Source organism: Idiotropiscis lumnitzeri, chromosome 12, assembly GCF_059441095.1.
Source record: "Idiotropiscis lumnitzeri isolate Australia: NSW breed Sydney's pygmy pipehorse chromosome 12, RoL_Ilum_1.0, whole genome shotgun sequence".
Lineage (NCBI taxonomy): Eukaryota > Metazoa > Chordata > Actinopteri > Syngnathiformes > Syngnathidae > Idiotropiscis > Idiotropiscis lumnitzeri.
The window spans coordinates 8,889,319-8,913,489 of NC_142402.1; the positions used below are offsets into that span (position 1 = coordinate 8,889,319).

Below are 24,171 nucleotides of genomic sequence, written 5' to 3' on the forward strand. Positions count from 1 at the left end.
TGTTTCATATGATTTGCAGACACGCCGGATTTTTCCGGGCTCCCACAATCCTAAATTATGTGTAATAGATTCAATGAAGTTTCAAAATTGTTCTTGGGTGTGAGCGTGAGTTGGAATGGTTATTTGTTTCTCTGTATCTGCCCTGTTTTTGAATGGTGAACAATTGTGAATATCCCAACTTTCTACGCATTCCACTGCACAGTATGGCTTGATTAACTCAACTCAATTTATCTTACTTCAGGATTGCCAGTTTTTCCACATCAGAATAGTCCTGTGAGGGCCTGCAAAGACCTTACTCCAACGAATGGCATCAATGGGGAGTGATTGCTCCGATGTTGCTATAGCTTTTGGCTACAGTAAGAAGACATTTTTCAAGAGAAGATAGAGACAAGCAATAAATTACAACATATCATAAAAGTGGAGACTGCAGTGAATAATAAAAAAAACAAAAAAAAACAAAACAAAACAAAAAAAACATCACTTTCACAGTACACAAATGTCAGCATGTGAGTGTTTTTTTGTCATTTCTAATCTGAGGCTGCATTTTCAAAGGTTTCCAGAAGAGGAAATTACACATCAGTTTGACCCTTTAAAAACAACAATTATAGTTTTGTTGTTGTGTTTTAGCAAAATATTAGCTGGCCTTTTACTGAAACCAATGCAAACTTGACAAGTACGCCTTTTTTTTTATTTATTTTTTTTATTGAGGAACAATACAGAGACACAGAAAATAACAATAGATGCAATTTCCCATTATACTCTCTGACAAAACATCTTACTACAAATGGAATCATTCATTGTTATTCTTAAATTTTCTTTTCATACTCTGCAAGTCTCTCGATATATTTAGCTTTGGCAATATAGAATTGTAATTCATGCCGGTAAGGCAGTCTAAATTAGATGTTGAGTGAATATACAGAGAACCATTAAAGCGCTAGGATCCATTTTGAGGTCTTAATAGTCCACAAGTACAGTATTTCCTTATCGATACCTATATACAGCAGAACCAGAACACAGTTTAGGACCATATACACATGAACAAACTGACAGAGAAGCACTTGAACACTGACAATAGCTGCTTAAGATCTAACACAGATGCTGACTGATTGACATGATGATTGTGTGGTTCAAAGAAATTAATACAGGGAGTTGAATAAATAAACCAAGTGCTCGTCTTCCGTGTGCATTAAGTTGGTTGCAAGTTTCAAACCTGAGATATAGGCTAAAAGGGAAGATGTCAAATCATGCTAGCTGTTATTCCACAGGTACGTACGCATCTAAAAGTGTTTCCGCCACAAGAACAGTCAGCATCTGAATCTGAGCTTAAGGCGTCAAGGGTCACAACTTTGACCATTGATACAGCACAGGTGGACACCTATGACAAGGTTATAAATGGAGTATTGATTCTGTTTCATCTAGAGAATACTGATGGTGCTCCTCAGCCTTGCTATGTGTGTATGACTGCTACTACAACACACAAACATCTCACGAAAGTCCAATAGTAAATTTACCCTGAGGGTTATTGAGTCATCATTAACAGCTTTGAACATGAAAACAAATACAACTCAAACGGCAACAAACGTGCAGACAGACCGTGTATGCATATGTGTTCTCGCACGCCTGTATACACACTCGCACACAAACGCACAAGATACAACTTGTGTTCCTATAAAGAACAGTCGGCTTATAATTAACACTTAATGGGAGGGTTGGTCAATAAATAAATACTAAATGAATTTAACTTCTTATATATATTTATATATAGGCAAATTAGCCCGTCCCTCATACACACAAAACGCATTCACGCACACACACTCCCATGCAAAAAAAAGCAGCTTATGTGCCATGCTGCATTTTGGAATGAATACGGCAGCACGTGGGCTGAGCATATTTTCAAGTTGAAGCAACAAGTTCTGGTGATGGCTGACTTGGCGAGAAGTTGGAGGGAAGTGGTATCAGTGGATGATACTTTCTGCTAAAGCATACCTGGACCACAGGCGAGCAACAAGCGCACACAAATACACACCACAAGACAAGTACAATACTGTACATAGATATATGGATATGGTCAACCGGCAGGAGATTGGGGCTCAAGGGGACACGATTTGCACTAAGGAGTGGACTGGGCAGCAGAGCCATGGCTAAGAGAGAAGGGAGGAGGAACGAGGAAGGGAGGAAGAGACCCCTTTGGATGATTATGGCGGTACTTGTCTAGTTGGAGATGGCGGTGGTCGTCGACTTGAGTGAGGATCGAACAATGGAAGGAGGAAGGGGTCAGAATAAGACAGATGGTAGAAAAAGAAGAAAAAGAGATTGTTCACAAAAGTGTTTGTACAAGTTAGATAATAAACAACAGACAATGGAATTAATTAATTGCAATCCGTAATCAGCGTTTTATTTATATATATATATATATATATATATATATATATATATTAGGGCGGTCAAAATTAAAGCGTTAACTCTGGGGATTAATCACAATTTTTTAAGTTTGATTTACTTAAAAATGTATAATTTGAATACTTTACAAATATTGACCCATATTAGCTGTACATATTTAGCACATCAACTCAGAACAAAACACCCTGCTCAAGTGTAGGTCTTGCAATCCAACACTGCTGGAGTGTGGTGCTTGGGGGCGGTTTTGAGAAAGAAAAATGCCTGTAAAGATGGCTCTGTTTAGATCATTTTGAAGAATCAAAGAAAGCTATTAGAACAGTCTTTGAATGAAATATATTTCATGTTTGGTGATTTGGCATTGATTCCAAGATATTATTCAAGTAATTATCTGTTACAAGCTTCACCAAAAATGGTGGTTGAAAAATGTGATTAATCATAATTGATCATTGAATTTTTTTCTGAATAATTAAATTAATAACTTGACAGTACTAATTTGTATATTTGATATGTATATTAAATTGCATACATTTAGGCAACAGAGACTCCCCAGGCTTCACCTTTTAGCCACAGTTTGTGGCTAAAATGTATGAAAATATAAACTGAGTTTTATTATAGATATAATAATGCGTTTTAGTGTAAAAGACAATATATTTAAACTACATATCCAGTTCTAGTAGGCTTGGCTCCTGCGTCATACATTTTGTTTTTGTTGTTTAAGCTCATGCGATATGACGTGGCATTGTTTATAGGCCATTACATCATGCAACTCTACAACGTCGCTCACCGGCAAGTTAAAATTTTAAATCACAGCAACACTGGTGGCCCACGGATGGCCTCTGAAGAAAACTAGTAGCAGAACTCCATAACGGCATAACAGCTCATTGACGTTCAGTTTGGCCTCAGAGCTTAACTTCTTTCTTACTCTCGCATGAGAATTAAGAATGTATAAAATGCCATGTGAAACATTTCATTTGACTTAATTAAAGTTTTATAATGCAAACAGTTTTACTTGGAAACGGGTCATTGTCATTGTAAGCGGTGGGAAAAATCTTTTGAAATATAATGGTTAACCAGCATCCTGGAACAATTAAAGCTTGAAGAAAATAATTGCTCCGTGGAATTTCCTTTGTTTTTGAGTTGCACTGATGGTCAAAATGTTTCAGTATTGACTAGAATGCCCAATTCTAGGAGTAACTAACTCTGTGTAAAGATACAGGATGCCATTTAACATCACTAAATTAGTGATCAAACCTTTTGAAATCCTGTCTATTCTGCTTCCATATGTCTGTGCTGAAGTAAGCGAATTATCTGCTAGGCTTATGCAATACAGACAAGTATCGGTCACCCCCTCCCATCTCACAGAAAAATGACATTTGTGGTGTAAAGCCTTCATACATAATGATTCTGGGAAAAAAATATCTTAAATGACAGCCACTGTATCGCTGTGTTTTAGAGGTTTCAAGTAGATTAATTACATAAAGCCGTTATTCTATCAAGTCAAATCCTAATTATCATGTTTAATTCTTATCACTGAATTTTTATTTTATTGTCACCTTACTTGTTCGATTGACTGGGAGAATTGCAAGACTTTACTGTCTGTCAGGCGTGTGCATTACCATATATGTTTCCTTGCCTCGTAAAGCGCAAAGCTAAGAGTAAAACAAACGTCACATGGATTCTTGTACTCACCTGGGAATGCTTGGGGGGGCCCTATTTGGGCGGCTCGGAGCCTGGGGGCTGTCGGCACTGTTATTGAAGGGACCCAGGGGACCTGGACGGTTTGGTGGTGGTGGAGCTCCTCGAGGTGCCGGGCGCTGGCCTGCAGACATCCTCCTTGGGGCAGTGGGGCTTGGAGGAGGAGATCTACAGAGTAGGAGGGTTTAGAATGTTTTGAGTCATATATATCTCCTGGTTTTTGACTGCTTAAATTACAATTAATAGAATGTTGGTGCTAATTAGTAATTAATACGTTGTCTGCAAAGTACCTGCGACCACCGCTTGTTCCCCCTACCCAGGAGTTGTCAACGGGGGGTGGCAGAGGAACAGTGATGGTGGTGGTGGAGATATCTCCAATGATAGCCAAGGCCTCTTTTAGGGCCTGGTGGGTCCTCAGCACCTCATCCCTCCTTTGGGCCTGCTCCTGGGACTCATCCATCAGGGCATTCTGGTCGCCTGCAGAGTACAGCTGGGCCAGGAGCTCTGCGTTGATGAACTCTTTCACCTAGTGGCAGAGAAAGGAAGTGCAGGTTGAGCATTAAGATGCAGAATTAACTGCAAATAAACACGCGTCAGAAGTGAGTTACTTGTTTACATTATTGATCATGAGATGCATAATGGCCTTGGGCATAAGATCCCGGATGCATTTGTTAACAATGGCCATGTAGGAGTCAACCAGGTTGCGGATAGTTTCCACTTTACGCTCCAGCTGAGGGTCCATGGAGAAGTTATCCGAGGTGGTCGTGGAGGACTCACTCTCAACCTTTGAGAATTTCAGAAGAAAATAATTCATTCAAGTTTAAAAGGTCAAATGTTATCAAAGTCAATGGCAGAGGCTAGATGGAGAAATGACAAACTGTATTCAAATAGCACAAAATACTGAAAATCTTTGTGCGTATTACAACACTTTTTGGCTCCGACACAACAATCACATAACAAAAGTCTGCTAACCGTGGTGGTCTTCTCAGGGTAGACCCCAGCACGTAACAGAGAAGACTTCCAGCTGTCCACATCATCCTGTGAGTCACAGGCCAATTCCAGAGTGCGATTGTCCTTATACACATTCCTGGATGCCACAGCAGAACGTGCATAAAAATAAGTCGTTTGTGTCAAAGCACACTTGTGTCAACAAGATGAGTCGATGACTCAGAAATCTGGGAAAAAAAAATAACTAGAACGATTTGTATCCAAATCTAACAATTTCAATAAAGATTCAACTCGGAGCCTTTGCCGTTGTAAAATAAGTATGGCTAAAGATGGGTTTCAACAGCTTTAAGGATTGACAGTGAATTGTATGGAGTTGTTTCCATGTGTTGTTGGCAGGACTCAAGCACACACGACATAACGCGTAATCCAAAACATATTTCAAGTGCTGCACCCATGCAGGCCTGGAAACCTTTCTAAGTGTCATGTGGACTTTTCAACCACAAATAGATAATCATTTTCATGAAGCATCGGTCGCTAACCTCGACTCTGTATTAAAAATGCAGAATATGTGCTTGCTGGACATGAAACTCTTCTCGACGTCACGGACTTTCAGGTTGTCCAGAGGGAGCATGTACTTTTTCTCTTTCTCCTGTGAACGAGAGCAACGTCGTTTGTTATTGTCGCAGTTGTCAGTTGAGCAATGATATTTGCGCACACAATAGTCCGGGGTGATGTTGGCAAGCAGAGGGTGAAATTTGGTTTTAATGGAAGGCGAGAGAGGGGGGAGTCGAGAGAGAAGGGGTGAGCGGCGAGAGGAGGAATGGGGGAGAAATGAGAGTGGGAGGTAAAAGTGGGAGTGAGAGGGGGAAGAAAGAAATAGAGAGGAAAAAGAGAGGGAAAGAGAGCACATGTGGAAGTCATTATAGAGCGGGTCAGGACGCAGTCGTTGTTCACGGTGAGTTATGCAAAGGAGAGCTGGTAGCTGAAGGCTGGAGAAACTCTGGTGGTCAAGTCGGAGGAAATGCAGATGTATAAAAACACTGGAGCTCAAATACATGTTGATCTTTTAAGGTGCGAGGCTCAGGCACGGCTGGAGAGACACAAGTGGGCTGCTGACATCCGCTTTAGGCCAAATGATTCCGTTCATCATAGTCATACTTTATCCTCACCTCTTGTCTTTGATTTGATTATTTCACTTTTTTTTTTTACTTTTATCCCCCTCCCGCCACACGCAGTAGTTTCTCAATATTTTTTCTTTCCATTCCAGAGGGGCCCACTTCCTGCCTGATTTTTTTGGAAGAAGGCGGGAGAGACAGCGAGATTAAATGACAGCCTGGCGTTAAAATTCAACATCTGGTAGTGCTTAGCAGCGCTTGGAGAACCAGAGGAGGAGGAGTGTGTTTGAAGTTAAAGAGACGGCAGACGAAGGAGGGAAGACTGAGTCGGAGAACAAACACAAAATCCGGTTTGGAGATTTGCTGATGGTCCGACAAGGAAAGGTAAATTGTCGCATGTTTGAATTAAAACGAAAGAAGAGAGAGCGGTAGAATAGTGAAAGTCAGCAGACCCCATTCTGGGTTGTATTCCCAAGGGGTCACGACACTCCATATATGGTCACACAGGTCCCCTCCCTCTTCCTTTTGCTTCCTCTCGCTTTCTCACTCACTCGCCGCCCCCCCCATCTCCCTCTTTCCCTCTTTTTTGAAATATCCCCTCCCTGAACGTGCAGCCAGTCTGTCCCAGTTGTCTGGGCGAATATGCCACGTCAGGACTGGATACTCTTCATGGCCGGCATGACCAAAATGGACCGCGAGGGGACCCAAGGTGCTAACCTCTACTGAACAAATAAACACACCAAGAGATGTGCACCTGAAAGCTGTGGGAAAGCGACAACTCTGACGAGCCAATTGCACCTTTAAGTGGATCCTTGGTGCCAACATGGAAGGGCACAGACGACACGGCCGAGCGGCGCGCAACTGGAATGGCAGAAAACAGCAAAAGGCCTGACACTTCATTCCGGCTCCGTCCACCCAGTGTTCAGACTACCTGTTCATTATCATACTGGTGTACAGTAGTCTGCACATTGGTTAGACTGGGCATGGACCTTCTTCTGTCAGTCTATCTTTCTGTGCATGTGTGAATCTGTTTCCAAGCTATCCGACTTATTTGTTTGGTTCCTCTGTTTTCCTTGCTGTATTTTAATCTGAATTCATGTATACTTTGACCTAATTGATTTATAACTCACAATACTCCTTTTTTAAAATTTCTTTATGGGGAATAAACATTAACATGTTAACACTTTGAGGAAATGACCAAGATAACAAAAGGGTATAAAGTCTGAATATTGACGTATAAATGTATGTTGATATTTCGAACATTTTTAAAAGAGATGAATGAGTACGTAAGTGTGCAGGCTACTAGCCTAGCACTCTGAGGAAGATGTGGTTCACGGGAGGGGGCGGGGGAGCGTAGGTGCCTGCAAAGCATCAAATACAAGCCAAGGGAGAGGGGGACAATCAATCAAGTGGAGTTTGAAAATACAGTCAGACTCAAAGAAAATGATTTCAGTGGGTGGCCATAATGGACTTGGGCAATTTAACAGAAAAGCTTTCTCTGGTGGCAGTTGGACGAATGTGTTCAGAATTTTAAGTATTTATTATGAAGTTGGTACAAATTAGTAGAGTGCTCAAAACATTACTTTTATGAATACAGTTGCTCATGACGGAGCTGCAAGTCACGTATGCCTTTATATTTAGATTTTATTTTCTTGCTACAATATTTTTAAAGATTGATGTCTCAAATTAAAAACTCGATTTTTCTCACATGAATGCAAGCGGTTGCCAACCACACTAAAGGGAGAAACACTCAGAGTATGCACATGTTACGTGTATGTGACTGTACAAAGTTCACCGAGTGTAAAACAGAAATATAAAAGGCCGAGCTCGTGGAGTCTATAATTTCCTGCATTGCCACACTAAGGTATCAAATAACAATCTGAACCCCCAATGCTGCGCGGCCTGCGTGCAGCCTGACACCGAATGGTGTTCATATATTTTGGGGGATCTGGGAGCGAACATGTGGTTGAGATTGGGAAGCATCCAAATTTGCAAAGATGAAACAAATGCCGCAACTCCCAAGAGGAAGAACTCTGCGGAGAAGAAAGAAGTTATGGAACGTAAAACAAAACCATGCCATTATTCCACATGTGTGACCATTTTTGATTGAATTACCAGGAACGATACTCTCTTGAAGGCTGTTTTGGATTTCATATGGTGCCAATAAATGATTGCAACCTAATTTCTTTCTAGAGTATCAAACGTGAATTTTAAACTCTGTATCACATGCTGAAGAGGTTGCAGTGTGTCTGCCTATCTACACTTGCTGTGCAGAATATCCTCCAACCTGTACAGCAGGCACAGACAGGCAGATAGGCGACAGCCATCCAACCGAGGCATCTACCACATCTGTGCACGCATCTGGGTTCAGTCTTTGCAGCCGTTTCTATTATAATTACACATGTAAATAATTAAATACACTTTTTACCTCACATGTGAGTCATTTCCATTTACGGCTTGAGCCATAGTTTTCTCCTCTACACTGTGTGCTTTGGAAAACGCGTTATGGAAGCTTCACATTATTTAAATTTGTTCACAAAATAGCCAATCTGCGACCCTAAAATGTATCACTACGTTATCATCTTGTGTACACCTTAGACCAGGCGTGGGCAAACTACACCCCGGGGGCCACATGCGGCCCGTTAAATGTTTTAATCCGGCCCGCCGAACTTGAAAAAAATTAAATGAATAAACCTTGTTAATGTTTTATTTTCTAAATGCTGTGGGTTTTCAAAAACATATATATTGTTGTAATGCTTTTGTTCACTTTCATTTAAAATTAAATGTATTTTTTTTTCCAATGAGGTGAGGTTACCGAAACACTCCATCCATCTGCTCCTGGTCCGGCCCCTCTGTCAAATTTTAGAACCCATTGAATAACTTTGCCCACCCCTGCCTTAGACGGTTGTCATGGTGACAAAATTGCCAAATAAATATTCTTCCACTGTTTGACCTCCATCTGCTTTGTGTTTGGCTGGGATCATAGTGGCTGCGACTGTGTGAATGCGGCGATAAGTGCATCATTTTATTCATACCTTGGAGTGGTCGCCAGTCATACATAGAGCACAAATGACTGCGCAAAATAAAGTGTTGAAAATGGCTTGCTCTCTTTGATGATGCAATGGCAATGACGTTTTTTTTTTGTTGTTTCCTGAAAAGACGTTTTTGGAGATGAGAGATTTTTCCACCCAGCAATATTGACTCACAATCACCCGTAAGGTCAATTTAGAATCCTCAATTAATGCACCTTTGTAGAAGGTGGGAAGAAGCCCATCCAGCTGAGATTCAAACCCCCAACCAAAGAACTGTGACACAGACGTGCTAGTAACCACCAATCCAACATACAACCACAATGAGGTCAATTAGCAAACAACAAATTAACGACCACCTCTTAAGCGTGATGGCTGTATTTCCCAGAGATTCCTAATCACTTTCTAAAATACGAAAATCTGACCTATATGTTCCACATTTGATAAAATATAACACAGGTAGAAGTTAGAACTCACCTCATCATCCTTGAACCAGGAGAGGCTCTCAGCAGTAAGCACAAACCAGTACTCCTTGGCTCCTCCCTTCATGATGCTGATGTTGTTTATGGTCAGCCAGCCTTTGCGGATGACCTGGGAAGGGCAAAAAAAGCCAAAAAATGTTTAAAAAAAAATCATTTTGTAAGCATAGAAAATCAAACACTGGAGGACAAGAAAAGAGATGAAGCACACAAGCTCTTCACCCACCAAGATATTAATTTTCTTTGGTCTGCAATGAAATATGTGCAGTTAGCCGTGATATGGTGTGTTTGTGAGTGGGCTCCCCACAAGAAAAAGCTGTGTTAGCTTATTAAGTGACCATTGTGTTAAGTGCTTCAGACAAACAATAAGACAAGACGTGTGTGTGTGTGCGTGTGTTAGTCGTAGTAACCCCACAAGTCCTGCATAAACACGCCTGCAGGCATTGTGCCAAGTGGTTATTAGGTTAGATAACTGTCAGTCTTGCACCGCCTCACTAAGACACACTAAGGAGGTTACCCAAATTATTTCAAAGCTGCCGCTGTCATCTGTCATATGAAAAAGCGGCAGCAACGCTCAATGGACATAAGTTTTGGGACACGCTTGTTAATCAATTCAATAATCTTAAGCATAAGAGAAATAACAATTCAGAGCCTGCACTTTTTGGAATAACTAAACAGGACGAAGACTCGAATCTAGCTGTAAACAGAGTTTTTCTAGGTGTCTCAATACTTTTGTCCACATGTCGTGCATATACATGACAGAGAACTAGGACAAATGTCCAACACAAAGAATACTGGCTGAGATATTTGAATCAGCCAGATCTTGGTTATTTCTATTTTTTTTAATTAGGCACCGCCTTGTAGTCTGTGGGCCTTGTTGGGTTGAGGGTGTTAGACAGCAAACGATTGTTTGGTAATGTCTTACAATCAGGCCTGATGCAGGTGGAGAAGAGGCCTGCAACAAGGAGGAATGGCGGACTTTTAGATTGGAAAACAAGAGAATAGAATAGAATAGAATACGCCTTTATTAGTCCTGCAATGGGGAAATTCAACTTGTCAAACTTGAAGGTAACTATTGAATCAGTACATATGGAAAGACAGTTGGTTACAAAAGAGTCTTAAGGAGGTTAGGTCAAGTTCTGGTGAATGCAACAGTGGCAGAGAGCACCATACTTTGGGCAAATGCATTATTGCAGGCACAAATGAAAGTTGCAATCCAGAACCCACAATGAGCAATACTCACCAACAGACACCCATAAGGGAGCAGCTGACATTCTCACTAAGGGATGAGGGATGAAATGCAAAGTGGCACCTTGATGACACAGGAGGGGTTCAAACAAAGGGAAAGGTCTCAACGACAAGAGTGACGCTGATGGTGGTGGCAAAAAGCAAATCCAGTGTGAGTTTTTTGGAACTCAAAATATACGGCCAAATAAAATACACACAGCTGCCCGGTGTCCACTTACATCATAATGCAGTATAGTGCAAAATAACAGACACATCTAAAAATAAAAATAAATGCACATATATTGTGGAAAATGCAACAGATGAGGTCCGACGAAAGACTATATCTGATATTGCTTCCATGTTTTTTTTTTCTAACAATGCAAGCAGCCATCCTGGATTCTATGTTGAACAATTTGCTCACCTGATTTGTTGCTGAACTCTGACTCTTGTTAGTTTGACTGCTTCGCTGCTGTGCACTGTGAAGAAGGGGATGAAGGTGACAATAAAGACAGAGGCTGAGCTCTGATGGAAACTTTGTCACTTTCTAACTTGCATAATTCTCTGTAGGGGTGATGCAAAGCTGTACAATGTGAGTCTTTACTTTGCAAAGCCGATGAAGTCCTCATGGTTCGTGTTGATGTAAGAGAGCTGAATGTCTATCACCAGCAGAACCTAAAACAATAAACACCAATTAAATGAATTTAATTTTAACAATTTTGCACTCCCTACGGAAAACTGAGATTCTCTGTTGTTATATAACAAAGCTAGCTAGGTTAGCGAGCTAAAGGTTAACTTGGCATTACATACTCATAAATATTTTTTTCCCCCAACTTTGGTATGAATTGCAAATACATTTATGAAATGTAAAAGATGCTGGAAAGTGCTGAATGCACGTATTTTTTTTTTTGTTTTTACTAACAAGAATCAAGTTGTTCTGTGTTAAGATAAAGCCAAGGCTCATTTTTAGTAAACGCACATAAATTAAAAGCTTCTTCACTAACATGCTAAAATGTTACTTTAACAGCATCACAAACAAAATGTATATATTACAAATACATGCACATAACTCATATTATACAAACCAATATATGACTGTAAGTGTACGGCAGTGGTCTCCAATCTTTTTTCCACCGCTTACCAGTTCATACAAGTTGGTAACTTTTTGTAGACCGGGAACCGCGGAGGCTGGGTGAAGTTGGCTGACTAATAATATGCTATAATAACAAATGCAAATCCACTGTGTATTTTTATGTACCGTAATATGGTCACTATGGAAACGCAACAGACGCCACAGAACAACTATAACGTTGTGCATGAAGATCTTACAATAAAAGTCAAATTTTTATGAAACTATATTAGCAGTGCCCGACTGAAATTTGCCAACATAAGGCACCACAGAACAAGTGTATGAACATATATAACTCACTACAACGCTTTAATGGCTCTCCGAGCAGCATTTGATACAATCGATCATAACTTACTGTTGAATAGGTTGGAAACTTGGGTGGGAATAAATGGAACAGTCCTAAAATGGTTTAGTTATTACTTGGAGGAAAGGAGTTTCTTTGTGACCATTCAGATAAAATGGCCATGACATGTGGCGTCCCTCAAGGGTCAGTTCTAGGACCCCTTCTGTTCAGTCTGTATATGTTACCTTGGGTTCTTATGCTTCAAAACGTTCATGTTGACTATCACAGTTATGCAGATGACACACAGCTATATCTGTCAATGTCCCCAAATGACAGAATTTCAATAAACGTAAGGTGTCACTGTCCAGAGCAAATTAACAATGGATGAACCAAAATTTGAAAACACCTTGAGTTCCTGTCTTAAGAAACCAAAGACCAAGAACGAAATCTTGGGTTGCGGTAGACTAAGACCTGACTTTCGGCAATCATATTAAATCAATCACTAACACAGCCTTTCCCCAGTTGAAAAACATCCAGACTGAAGGGTTGGATGCTCCAAGCAGACCAGGAGCAACTTATCAGTGCTTTTTATCTCCAGTAGACTTGATTTTCGTAACTTTGGTTATTGATTATTGTCTACTTACTGGACTCCCGCAAAAGTCCATCAAACCGCTTCAGCTCGTTTTCTGACCAGAACAAAAAGATCTGAACATATTACTCTTATTAGTCTTAAAGGTTTTACTCTGGCTCCCAATTAGCTGTAGAATAGATGTTAAAATTCTGCTATTGGTCTATCACCTCACTGAAAGGTTTGGTTCCTGAATACATTCAAGAAATGCTGATTGAATACAAACCCAGTAGGGCTCTGAGGTCTGCAGACTCAGGTTAGTTAGTGGGGTACCAAGCCGTGGCCTGGAGGTTGGGAACCACTGCTGTACAGTTATGATCAAATCAAGTACTGTATGTTACCTGTTCCTTAGCCCGACTCTCTCTGTCTCGGATGTGAGAAGTCACAATTCTCTCCGTTTCTTCACGCAATCTTGGAAAGCATTCCAGCTGTAAACACACGACACAACACAATATTACTTGCAGATAATGACTGCGGATAAAGAAGTGGGAAATCCATATGGGAAGATTACACTTTGAATCTTATTGTTCCTTTTTTCACAAACTTGTCAGCCGTGTTTGGATTCAAATCAAATTTTCAGTCATTTTTGTTCTTACTGCGTTATAACATTCATTTACAAAGATTAAAAAACAAATTTGCAATCACCTTGTTAGAACACTGCCGGACAGTGTTGATGAGTTCCTGGATGACCATGTCCACACACTTGACACAAGGCTCCTTTAGCTTGATGATCTGTTTCTTCACAATGGCTTCAAATGCCATGTCTGGAGTGAACAGCCCCGTCCTGCAGCCCCCACAAAAAATACTGATGAATATTCTACTACTAAATGTTATTGTCTTTTACAAAATGCATGCTATATTCTGCTTTCATACAAGCAAAGTGTCCAAAAATAATGATGCATAAAATTTTCAAAGTACCAACAGCAATAATTACCAAACAAGATAGTAACTGCCTGTGATTTTTCAGGGTGAAAATGTAAGCATGTGAATGGGAAGGAACAATTTCAATAACATACCACTTTAGCCCAAAGGTCCGAAAAATGTACAGTTTATTGTATGACAGTTTGGTTCAAACTATACAGTATATAGACCGTTAACAAAAAAATGTTCTTAAACTACTCTTCTATCATTTGTTGAAAGCATTTCTGGATAAATATTAATGAACAGTGAAAGAGTGAGAAAAGAGAAAATAAAGGCTTCTCTCCTAAAAAAAAAATATTTTTAGGTATCTGGCTTGCCATATCAATTCGGTTAGTCAAAATCCTCCCCTTGGGATGTGTTTTAGTGTGTAGTTGAGTGCAGCAGCTTGAGCAGTTACATCAAATATTTGACAAAAAAAAAAAAACTTCATTAGCATTATGTAAGTCGGCATTGTATTCGATTAGTGCAAAAGGCGATAAAAGGAAAGGCTCCCACCTGATTCCGTGGATGTTCTTGATGGCATAACTGATCTCCCGACGCATCTCCTTCTCATCACACTCCATCTACAAAGAATACACAGAGAAAATTAGGACATTTAGTGAAGTGCCCGGTGCATCGTGTGAGTGCTCTGTAATGATTTAACAGTGAGCTCATACATTATGTCTTGAGCCATGTGTACCACAAAAAAGAAAAAGACAAATTAAAATAAATAAATAAATAATTAAATAAAATTAAATAAATAAATAAATGAAATTAAATAAATAAATAAAATTAAATAAATAAATAAATATTAACATTCTCCGTTCAGCGTAGTCATGTTGTCAACACAAGTAACCCTGTGGGAGTTATATTATATAATAATTTTCCAAATTTGAAGGCCTTTTTATAGATCAAGCAAAATTATTTCAAAAGCATATCATCGCTGTCCTGAGAAAAACACTTATGTCCAATTTTTTAGATTCATTTTTACATGAATGAGGTTTCTGCTTTACAGACATTCACATTAATGTGAAAACGAAAACAAAAGTGAATACAAAATTAGACAGTCATGATTTTCACAGGACAGCCACGCTATGCAGTTAAAACACTAATTGAATGCTGACCAAAATATAAACAGATAATATTGTTTGCCATTATTGCTTTGTTCTAATAAATTGCAGATATTGAAGAATACCTTGACCAGTTCAAATGGGAAACGCTCATGGAAGATGCGGTTGATTTTGGCTCCACCTGACAGTTCCACTGTGTCCACCTGGTCTCCTGAACCCTCGATTCTCTTCTCAAAGTCCACAGAGAACTGCTGGACCATCCTGAAAAATAGATGCATGATAACCAGCAGCAGTACAAACATTCATCCATTATCAGTGCAGCTTCTCCTCATGAGGGTTGCGGGTGGGCTGTAGCCTATGCCAGCCATCTTCGGGCGGTAGGTGGAGTACATCCTGAATTGTTTGCCAGCCAATCGCGAGGCACGCACAGACGACCAAACATTGGCACTCACAATCACACCTAGGGACAATTTTGCAGTGTACAATTAATGCATGTTTTTGGAATGTGGGAGTAAATCGGAGCACCCAGCAAAAACCCACGCAGGCACAAAGAGAACATGTAAACTCCACAAAAGAAGGCCAGAGCCCATATTCGGACCAACCACCTCTGTACTGTACGCGGATGTGGTAATTGCTCGTCACTGTGCTGCCCAGTCGCAACAACATTAAATATAAATATTTTTTTTACTTTTTTTTTGTTTTTAGCATTAATATGAAAGAAGTGAACTAATTTGTGAAACTGGGGGCGCATATACTGACTGCAACAGCTGCTTGGTTTTGCGGGATGGGTCATCTGGTCGGTATCCCCGGTATTCCTCGGCCTCCTTGTCCAGAGCCAACAGCTGGGACTGCAGCTTACTGCGAAAGGCTGGCAGAGTGTCTCGGATGTGGTTGGTCAGTTGCTATGGGAACACAATTCCAACCATACTCATTTTCATTATAATTCAACAACATACACCCAAAAAAAAAAAGTCAGACTTTACAAATATTTTAATCCTCAATCGTAAATGACACAATCAGGCCAGTATTCTGAAATACAAATTTTACAGTGATGTAGAAGTGGACTGAGAGATACAATACAATACTCAACGCCATTTTACGCCATTGAAAACTACAACCACAATCCTGTCTGAGAGGGCTCAGCAAACTTATCATTTATAAAGCAGAAATTTTGCTGCCACTTAATTGAATCGCGCTACATTTTGCACATTAACCCAATAAATTGTCCCATAAAAAAGTGTTTGGTATTTTTGCCCCCACAAGAACACATATTCATGTAGATTATCAGGCCTGACCGATTATTTAAACATGGGGCAAAATAATTGGCCAAATTGCCATGGATAGTCGATAGTCTTTTCTTTATGAATTCGAACATTATAGAGCGCTTGTGCACGAGTAACACAGGTTTCATTCATTATTATACATAAACTATACAATAACCTTCTAAATAGAATTTGGTGAAAGTTCATTCAATTGATCTGTCAACTTTATTGTCACTATTTTACACACAACCTAAAGTCACAGTTTGTGAAAATAAATTCAAAACAGGGCAACATAAATCAAAAATAAATGTGTTAAATATGACATACATTCAACTACTAGAAGCGCACACATGACAACGATTTAAGCCCATTTAACGTCATTAATCAAATGCATTGTGCAAATATAGATTTTGTAAAAATACTGTATATTTCCAGTTGTCCCTTGCTATTTACAGGGAATAACTACCAGGCCGGTCAGCGAATAGCGAAAATCCATGTATAAATGAAATGTATTGAAAGAGGGGAGGACGATTATTTTTATGCAATTGTTTTTTTTTTTTTCAATTAATAGGCCAAAATCAGTAATCTGTCTCTGCCAAAAATCATCATCGGCCTGAAAAATCCCCATCACTAATAAATTCGGCAGAATTTTATATGTTCACTGGAAAATAATGTAAGACAATGATGATAGTCCATACAGTAAATATTAGGACAAAGGAAAAATGAACATGTTGTTTTAATCGACAAGAGTGTCTCACATCCCCCACAATGATGTGTCACATAATAAAAGTGAGAAACAAATCCAGGCCGCCATCTTATTAATTATGTAAAGTGCACTGCGAGTAAATCTCTGATCACCTGGTTGAGCACTTTCTGCAGGCGTGGGGTGCCCATTTTGTCCCCAATGTGCCTGTATGCCGGATGAGAGAAAAAGAACTTTCTCTCTGCCTCCAGAGCTGCTTTGATATCTTTCTTTCCGTCAATGTCCTTCTGACTGCGGTTCACCACTCCAATGTAGCCTGAAAACAAATATACAGGGACACAAATTGGCCAAAGTAATCACTGATCCTTGGGGAGTGAGAGAGATAAAAAGAAAAAAAGAAAAAAAAGAAAGCAGGAACAGGCTTGAGTTGCGTGAGGGACGCTGTTGGCAAGTCGGCTAACGAACCTCTTCTCAGCGGCAGCAGCTTGTTTTCAAGCACATCACGGGCATCTGTGCCCTCATCCATCAAATCCAGTTTTGTGATCACTCCTATAGTCCGCAGACCTATTGGACGTAAGAAAACATACGACCATCACGTCGACTTATTTGCATGGGAAAAAAACAAAACAAAACAAAAATATCTTCTCCATGTCATTCTGTCCTATTTACACTTCATATTAATATTTATAGTACAGAACGCAATAAAGTTATTATAGTAAGTGAAAAATAATTGGAAAAAAAACAAAAACAAAAATGGAAAAATAAATTGTTAACAAAATCAAATAATAATTGACAAAAATTAACTGAACCTGCAGCTTGAGATTTTGAAACTAACTTCAACTAACTATAAATATAATAAAAATGTCTTCCGTTTTAATCTTTGTCAATTATTATCACCAATTAGCTTTTTGAGTTCATTTTAGATGTTTTCATTTTGGTTTATCATTTTTTGCATTGTTCAAAACAAAAGGACGGTAGTTTACTTCATTACACAAAACTGAACTTTTTTAATGCAGAACTTAACATATATATTTTTTTAAACTGACGCTAATAGAAGCAAACTAAAATGAAATGTTTTTTTTAAAACAATAACTAATAAATATGAACTAATCTATTTTACAAACTCATTAAAATCAACTGAAATTAAAACCAAAAGTCCAAATGACATAAAAAACTAAATCTAATGAAAAATTCCAAACTATTGTAACCCTGGTAAAAGATGGGATCGTGACCACAATATGGAACAGAAAGCAATGACACACGTGACACACAGTATTGACCATTTCACAATGTAAGGCTAAACCAAAGCAACAATAGAATCGGATTAATCACACAATTTAAAAAAAAAATCTTAATAAAATTATATTAATTAAAACAGGCTGACAAATCCAGTGAAGTGGTTTGTAAATATATTTATGGAGAGACATTCTCAATTTGACTCTCCTGCAACTTTGCAGGCTTTAAAGATGTCACTCGAGTTAGCATCTCGGCCTTGTCCCGACTGTCCTCATTCCCCACAATGATTCATTCCGCCCTCCCTTCTTGCTTCATCAGTGTCCTCCTCTTCCCTTTTCTCTTCGAGTTCATTCTGCCTCACATCCTCTCCTGTTTCCCTCTCTGCAGTCTGGAGGTCAAATTATCTTCGTCATCTCATCTGCAGTCTTGCCTTTGCCTGCAACGTCTTCTACCCTTGAGCTGCTCTTTCATTTATCTTTGCATCAACCCTCCTTGCCCTCTGATAATAAATTGAAACTTGAGCAATCACCACTGATAAATGTTGCGGCCAAATCTAGAGAGGCCAAAGCAGAAGTTCAAACCCAAATTCGTTTTCTGACAGTAGACAGATTCACCATCTTGCAAAGGATAGCCCCATGCGTTGCTTTGTTCGATTGAATCTATTTTGACATCCTCCCTGCAATTCTCGCAGTCGTCCTTGCCTCACCTTGAGGATCAACGTCCTTTGCCAGTTTCAGGGCGTCCGAGTTGGCAAGGTCAGTGTTGGCCGGAGTGACGGCCAAGATAAGGCAGCTCTCCCTGGTGATGAACTGCATGATCATCTCCCGGATTTGCTGCTCGATGTCAGCGGGCTGGTCTCCCACCGGCACCTTGGTGATCCCCGGCAAGTCGATGAGAGTCAAGTTCAGCACTGTTAACGACGAACAACACAACATGAGAACAAGGAAGGACATTTGGAAGAATTATTGGAAACATATATGAACAAATGAACACACGCCCTCAGCGGATTCACAAATGAAAACAGCCATCAAAGTTAGATATTGTTTATCGTCATCTGTGTTGCAGGTGAGCTGGAGCTTATCCAAGATGACTTTTGCACATAAATTACAAGCAAACCCCACACAGACTAAAATCAAACTCCAAACTCAGACATGCTAGGCAGATGTTTTATGGTTCATAAATCCACAAATTTTGGCTTATCGTGACTTTATGGCGATTTCTGTGAGGCCAACCTTGAAGGCAATGGCCCACATATTGCCACAGCCTCACCCCAAAATCTTGCTGAAAGTCTTTCAAGAGTCCAGGTGATCACTACACACTATGAACACACATGTTTGAAATATCCAAATTCAACCATCTTAAATTGAACAAATATCAATGGAAAAAAAAGTCAACCTTCATTACTATAAGTGTACGACTGAAAATTATTTATGGGAAGAGACAATCCAGCAACCTTCAATTTAAGACAAAATTAAGTACTCAAGATGTAATAGCCTAATTATTCGCTGTTATTCAACTCTTATGACAGATCTTCAATTGTACTTTTTAGACCGGCGAGGTACAATTACAGTCTGATTTGTTCTGTATGGACTGTGACTTCAACAAAGATACTCCGGCGCTAGTTGTACCTTTTAGTAGATACTTAAGTGCACTTAATTGCACACATACCAGCAAAGAAACCGTGATGGTCGCTTTGATCGCCATTCTTCTATTCTTGACTACAAGAAACTAACCAAGGCTGCAAAACAACCCTTTGTATTTGTAGAGTTTGATCAAGGAATCTTAAAAAAAAAAAAAAAAGAGCAAAAGGAGGATGACTCATATCTTTTCAAAGTCTATTTGGATACAACTGCGTCATTTTGAGCCGTCACATAAGTATCGAAATGGAAGCAAGAGAAGTTTCGCACCATTTGGGGAGTAAACGCGTAAATTGATGGGGACAGGAGATATGCCCTTGTTGGCGCCAGTGGCACGGTCCGTCTCGGCTTCAATCTCCTGGCGAACCTCGTCGAAATCGGTGAACTTCTTCCCTTTGCAGTGGAGAAATTCAGCCCATTCTGCGAAGAGCAAGAACATGCAGCAGAGAATGGTGGCGATGGAGAAAATGTGAGAGAGCGGAAGAATGACAGAGTGGGAGCAGGGAATAATTTTTTTTTTAAAAAAACAACACCATTTAAATGACGAAAATGGGAATGCGGGGTGCATTTGTCAATTTGTGAGTGTGCCAGCAGCATGCGTGGGTGTGGAAACGTGCGGCAACCCACCTGCAGTCGCGCTGATAAGCTGCAGAACCAGCGGCCTGCGAGTGACGATGCCAGATCCACGGGGCAGAAAGTCCCTGTGGACAAACGATTAATCAGAATTCATCACTCAAGACAATGTCAACACTAAACATCCTTATTTTGAACTCCTGGCATTTAGCATTTTAGTAGATCAAACAACAGATCAAATGGAGGCCATTTTACAGCAAAGAATTCCATACGACAGCCGTGAAAAACTTACCTGAATTGAAAAAGCTTGAATGCGTATCCGTGGATATAATTCCACAAAGCAAGAAGGACTGTTGCGCTTTTGCAAAATGTCAGTAGTGAAAAATCTAATTTTGCCCGAGTCATTTTTGAATATTAAACAATAAAATCAACTCATGAGGAGCACAGCTGCCTCATTTCAGCCTTTGCATATTCTCATGACACCCATTTTTGAGCATACTCAGCAGAACTGACCAATGCCACGAGTACGAAGAGTTTGAAGAAAAGCAACGCTTTTCACCAATTGAATGACATTCAGATTGCTTTCTGCACAGATGGAATGTTACTCGGCATCATGACAACTCAGCGAGAACGAGACAATATTCATCCATCTGGATGTGCACCATTGCATGTCCTCACCAAACTCTTTGGTCCCTCTTCTACTTTCGGGGGATACTGCTACTCTGTATCTATGCGAGTGGTCGGCAGTAAATCACAGCGCACATAAAGACAACCAGCCATTCACATTCACAGCATGACAAAGTGAGAACCTGAACCTAGCAAGTTCAGCGAGTGAACCTCAACACCGTCAGTGACTAACAAGAACACAAGACAGAATTAAAACCTCTCTGACAAAGTCAATCAAAAAAAAAAAAAAAAAAAAAAAAAAGAGAAGAGAATAATTATAATTGTAAAGGCAGATGCATGGAAAGAAATATGGTGACCGATATGAATTTCAGAACTGAAGAGAAAATTTTCGGCACATTTACAGCGACAGGCCGCAACATTCCGACCACTTGCACAGTCTAATTCATTAGATCCAATTCAGGAAATGGAATGAAAAGATTTGCCTTACAGTACAAAGAAAAGAGTGCTTACTTCAGATTGACCCGCTCAGAAACATATTAATTTAAAAACATGTTTACGATTGTGGTTGTAAAACTGCAAATATCATAGTGAGAGGTGGTTGGAATATTTTTGCGTACCTAAGTGAGATAGAGTGAAGATTGACACCACAATATAATGCAATACAATGAAATATTGTTCATTTAGGACCTAGCTGACAGTGCTGATAAAAAAAAGAAAAAAGAGAAGATACGGCTTTATGTGCCCCTAAATGTGTTTTTGTCACGGATTTTAAAAATGTCTTTGTAGTTTTTCCCACACATTATTTTTGGGGGAATATCGTTTTTATTTATCTTAAGTTTGATCTATAAAAGCTTGACAATACGGATTTCACGATACATTGTCATTTATATCTATGGCGTTTCAGAGATAAAATCCACCTGTTGTAGAACCTAACCCTTAATTATTAAGTATTATGAGAAATAGTACATATTATATGTTTGTTACTGCATCATTATTATTATGAAACTCAAAAATAATGAGGGCAGGTTCTGAATCAGTGAAAAAAAAAAAGAAAAAAACGTGTGAGTTTAGGGGCATTTCTGATTTAAACATTTTGCCAAAATGTTTTGACCAGTGTGACCTTTTATCACAGATTCTGTATGTGATCTCATTAAGATGATTCAAATGCAAGTCATAAAATTGCTTCAAGACAAATATGACGCCACAAATAAAATCACTGCAGCAAATCAACAACTTCAGGCATCATTTTCCACAAATCCAGATTAGCATTTGATTTAAATTCAACAATTTTGCTGGTTTGTCTTTTTTCAGTAATGATTTTAAAATAATGAATTTTCGAGAATAAGGGGGGTGGATTATGCACCCATGCATGCCCATTAAAATGCCAGAAAATGTCAGGCATCATCATTTTAAAGATGATCTCTCATGAGTGCAAGTGGCGAGCTGTAGTTGCAGATTGGTCTGAGATCCCCAAGGTGCTGCTGCAACCTAAATCCATCTTCGCTCTAGTAGTCACAAGATTGGGCACTGTTGTGCTGTGTGTGGTGAACAGTTTAAACCTGGAGGTCTCTAAGCATGCTGACTGAACTCTGCAGGCCACTAGAGATTGGCCCCCATAGGCTTCTTATGTCACAAGGTTAACGGATTATCCTATTTGCTGAGGTCAATTTTACCTGCCCACAAAGTTCTCCAGCACGGAGCTTTTTCCTGCACTCTGGCCGCCCACCACTGCGATTTGCGGCAGGTCCAAGTTGCACGCCTGGCCAATGGAGCTGAATGCATCCTGCAGCTTGTTGACCAGCGGGATCAGTTCCTCCATGCCACGGTTTCCCATGGTGCCTTTGGACGGAGGGATCAGCGATTGGAGAGAGAAAGAGAGAGCGAGAGCTCCCGAGAGACAGACAGGAGGAGGAAGAAAGAGAAAGAGAGAGAGAGAGAAAAGGGGATGTGGCGTTGCTATATTAGTCCAGGATACCGCGGTGCTTGTTGATGTTGTGAAGTCATCTAGCCACGCATTGCCCCGAGCCAAAAAAGCGTCGGACTGACTATGGAAGAAGGGAGGACTGCAAGAAAGAGAGAGAGAGGTGCAGAAAAGAGCGATATGAACAGACAGGGACAGACAATTGCGCAGTTGCTTACCACCACCACTACCACCTCCTCCCCCTCTCTCCTACACACATACACACGCACGCGCTCACTCACGCAAAACGAGAGGCCTATCGATTCAAGGGCATTTGGTGGATGACGCTTACTATCTTTACATGCATCAAGCACATGCATTCTGCAAGGCCGAATGACTCACAGTCGCCAAGCGAAGCACACTCATCTGCATGCACACCTCGTAAAACAATCTTTCATATCAAGGCGTTATGAGTGTCAGCCTACCTCGCCTCAGGACCTCTTCGGTGTTGAGGTTGTGCGGTGGTTCCGATCGCTGTCCAGTGCTGAAAGCACGCTAGGATCAGGCGGCAAAGATGCTGCGAGCCTGCGCGATTACACAAGCGACGCCACCTGCTATGGCGGCACTATGGCGGTTCGATATACGCGTCCTGCGCATGAATGCTGCTCTCCTGGCTGTGCTTCGTCACGCTCGGGGCCGGATGTTTGTCAGGGGGCTCTCATTCCAAGTACAAATTTACCGTTGACAGATTAATCATTTTACCCTTCGCTCTCCCTCTCTGTGCCTGAATTGCAGAGAGTCGGCTCCATGCAGTATGTCGACACGGCGCTGAGCCAATGAGAAACGCTGATAAGGGAGCGGAGGCGCGAGACGGCGGCCCGTGATTGGCTGCGCAGGTGCAGGTTAGGCCTACCTGAGCCCGCCCCCTGTTTACATCCGTGCTTCTGGCTTGACTTGTGAGTCATGCGGCACAGCTGCGCACCGCCGCAACACCGCAAAAGGCAGCTAGAGAATAATGTAGTAGATATGTAAATACAATATACATGTATAATATATATATATATATATATATATATATATATAGTTAATAGGTCTCAGTGCGGCCCCATTTTTTGCAATGACAGCAAAAATCTTATCGAGTTCATTAGGCATTTTACACTGCGGTCATTAAAAAAAAGGCACGTGCAGTTTGATGAAATAACACGAGGGGGCAGCTGCGACCTGAACTTGGTTTGGTGTCAGGTCCAATTATCTGGTTCTCTGTGTGGTGTTAAGCAGAGGTGGCAAAAGTACTTGTACTCTGCGCTAAAATGGAAATAGATAACGAGTGTGT

The 24,171-nt window shown here is 40.3% G+C and overlaps 1 protein-coding gene across 1 annotated transcript; it reads right to left on the reverse strand.

The window, feature by feature from the left end:
- Positions 1–686: 686 nt before the first annotated feature.
- Positions 687–23,666, reverse strand: dnm3b (dynamin 3b). Its single transcript, XM_088310282.1, has 21 exons — positions 23,324–23,666; positions 22,612–23,001; positions 20,366–20,439; positions 20,009–20,158; positions 18,808–19,011; positions 17,331–17,429; positions 17,021–17,181; positions 15,660–15,802; positions 15,026–15,161; positions 14,347–14,414; positions 13,576–13,714; positions 13,272–13,358; positions 11,495–11,565; positions 11,315–11,369; positions 9,665–9,778; positions 5,583–5,692; positions 5,068–5,182; positions 4,712–4,879; positions 4,386–4,621; positions 4,090–4,263; positions 687–2,238 (listed from the first exon to the last, which is right to left on the reverse strand). Exons 2-21 carry the CDS (start codon positions 22,770–22,772, stop codon positions 2,196–2,198), a joined length of 2,508 nt encoding a protein of 835 aa, XP_088166408.1. The 5' UTR covers positions 22,773–23,001; positions 23,324–23,666; the 3' UTR covers positions 687–2,195.
- Between the last annotated feature and the right edge of the window lie 505 nt (positions 23,667–24,171).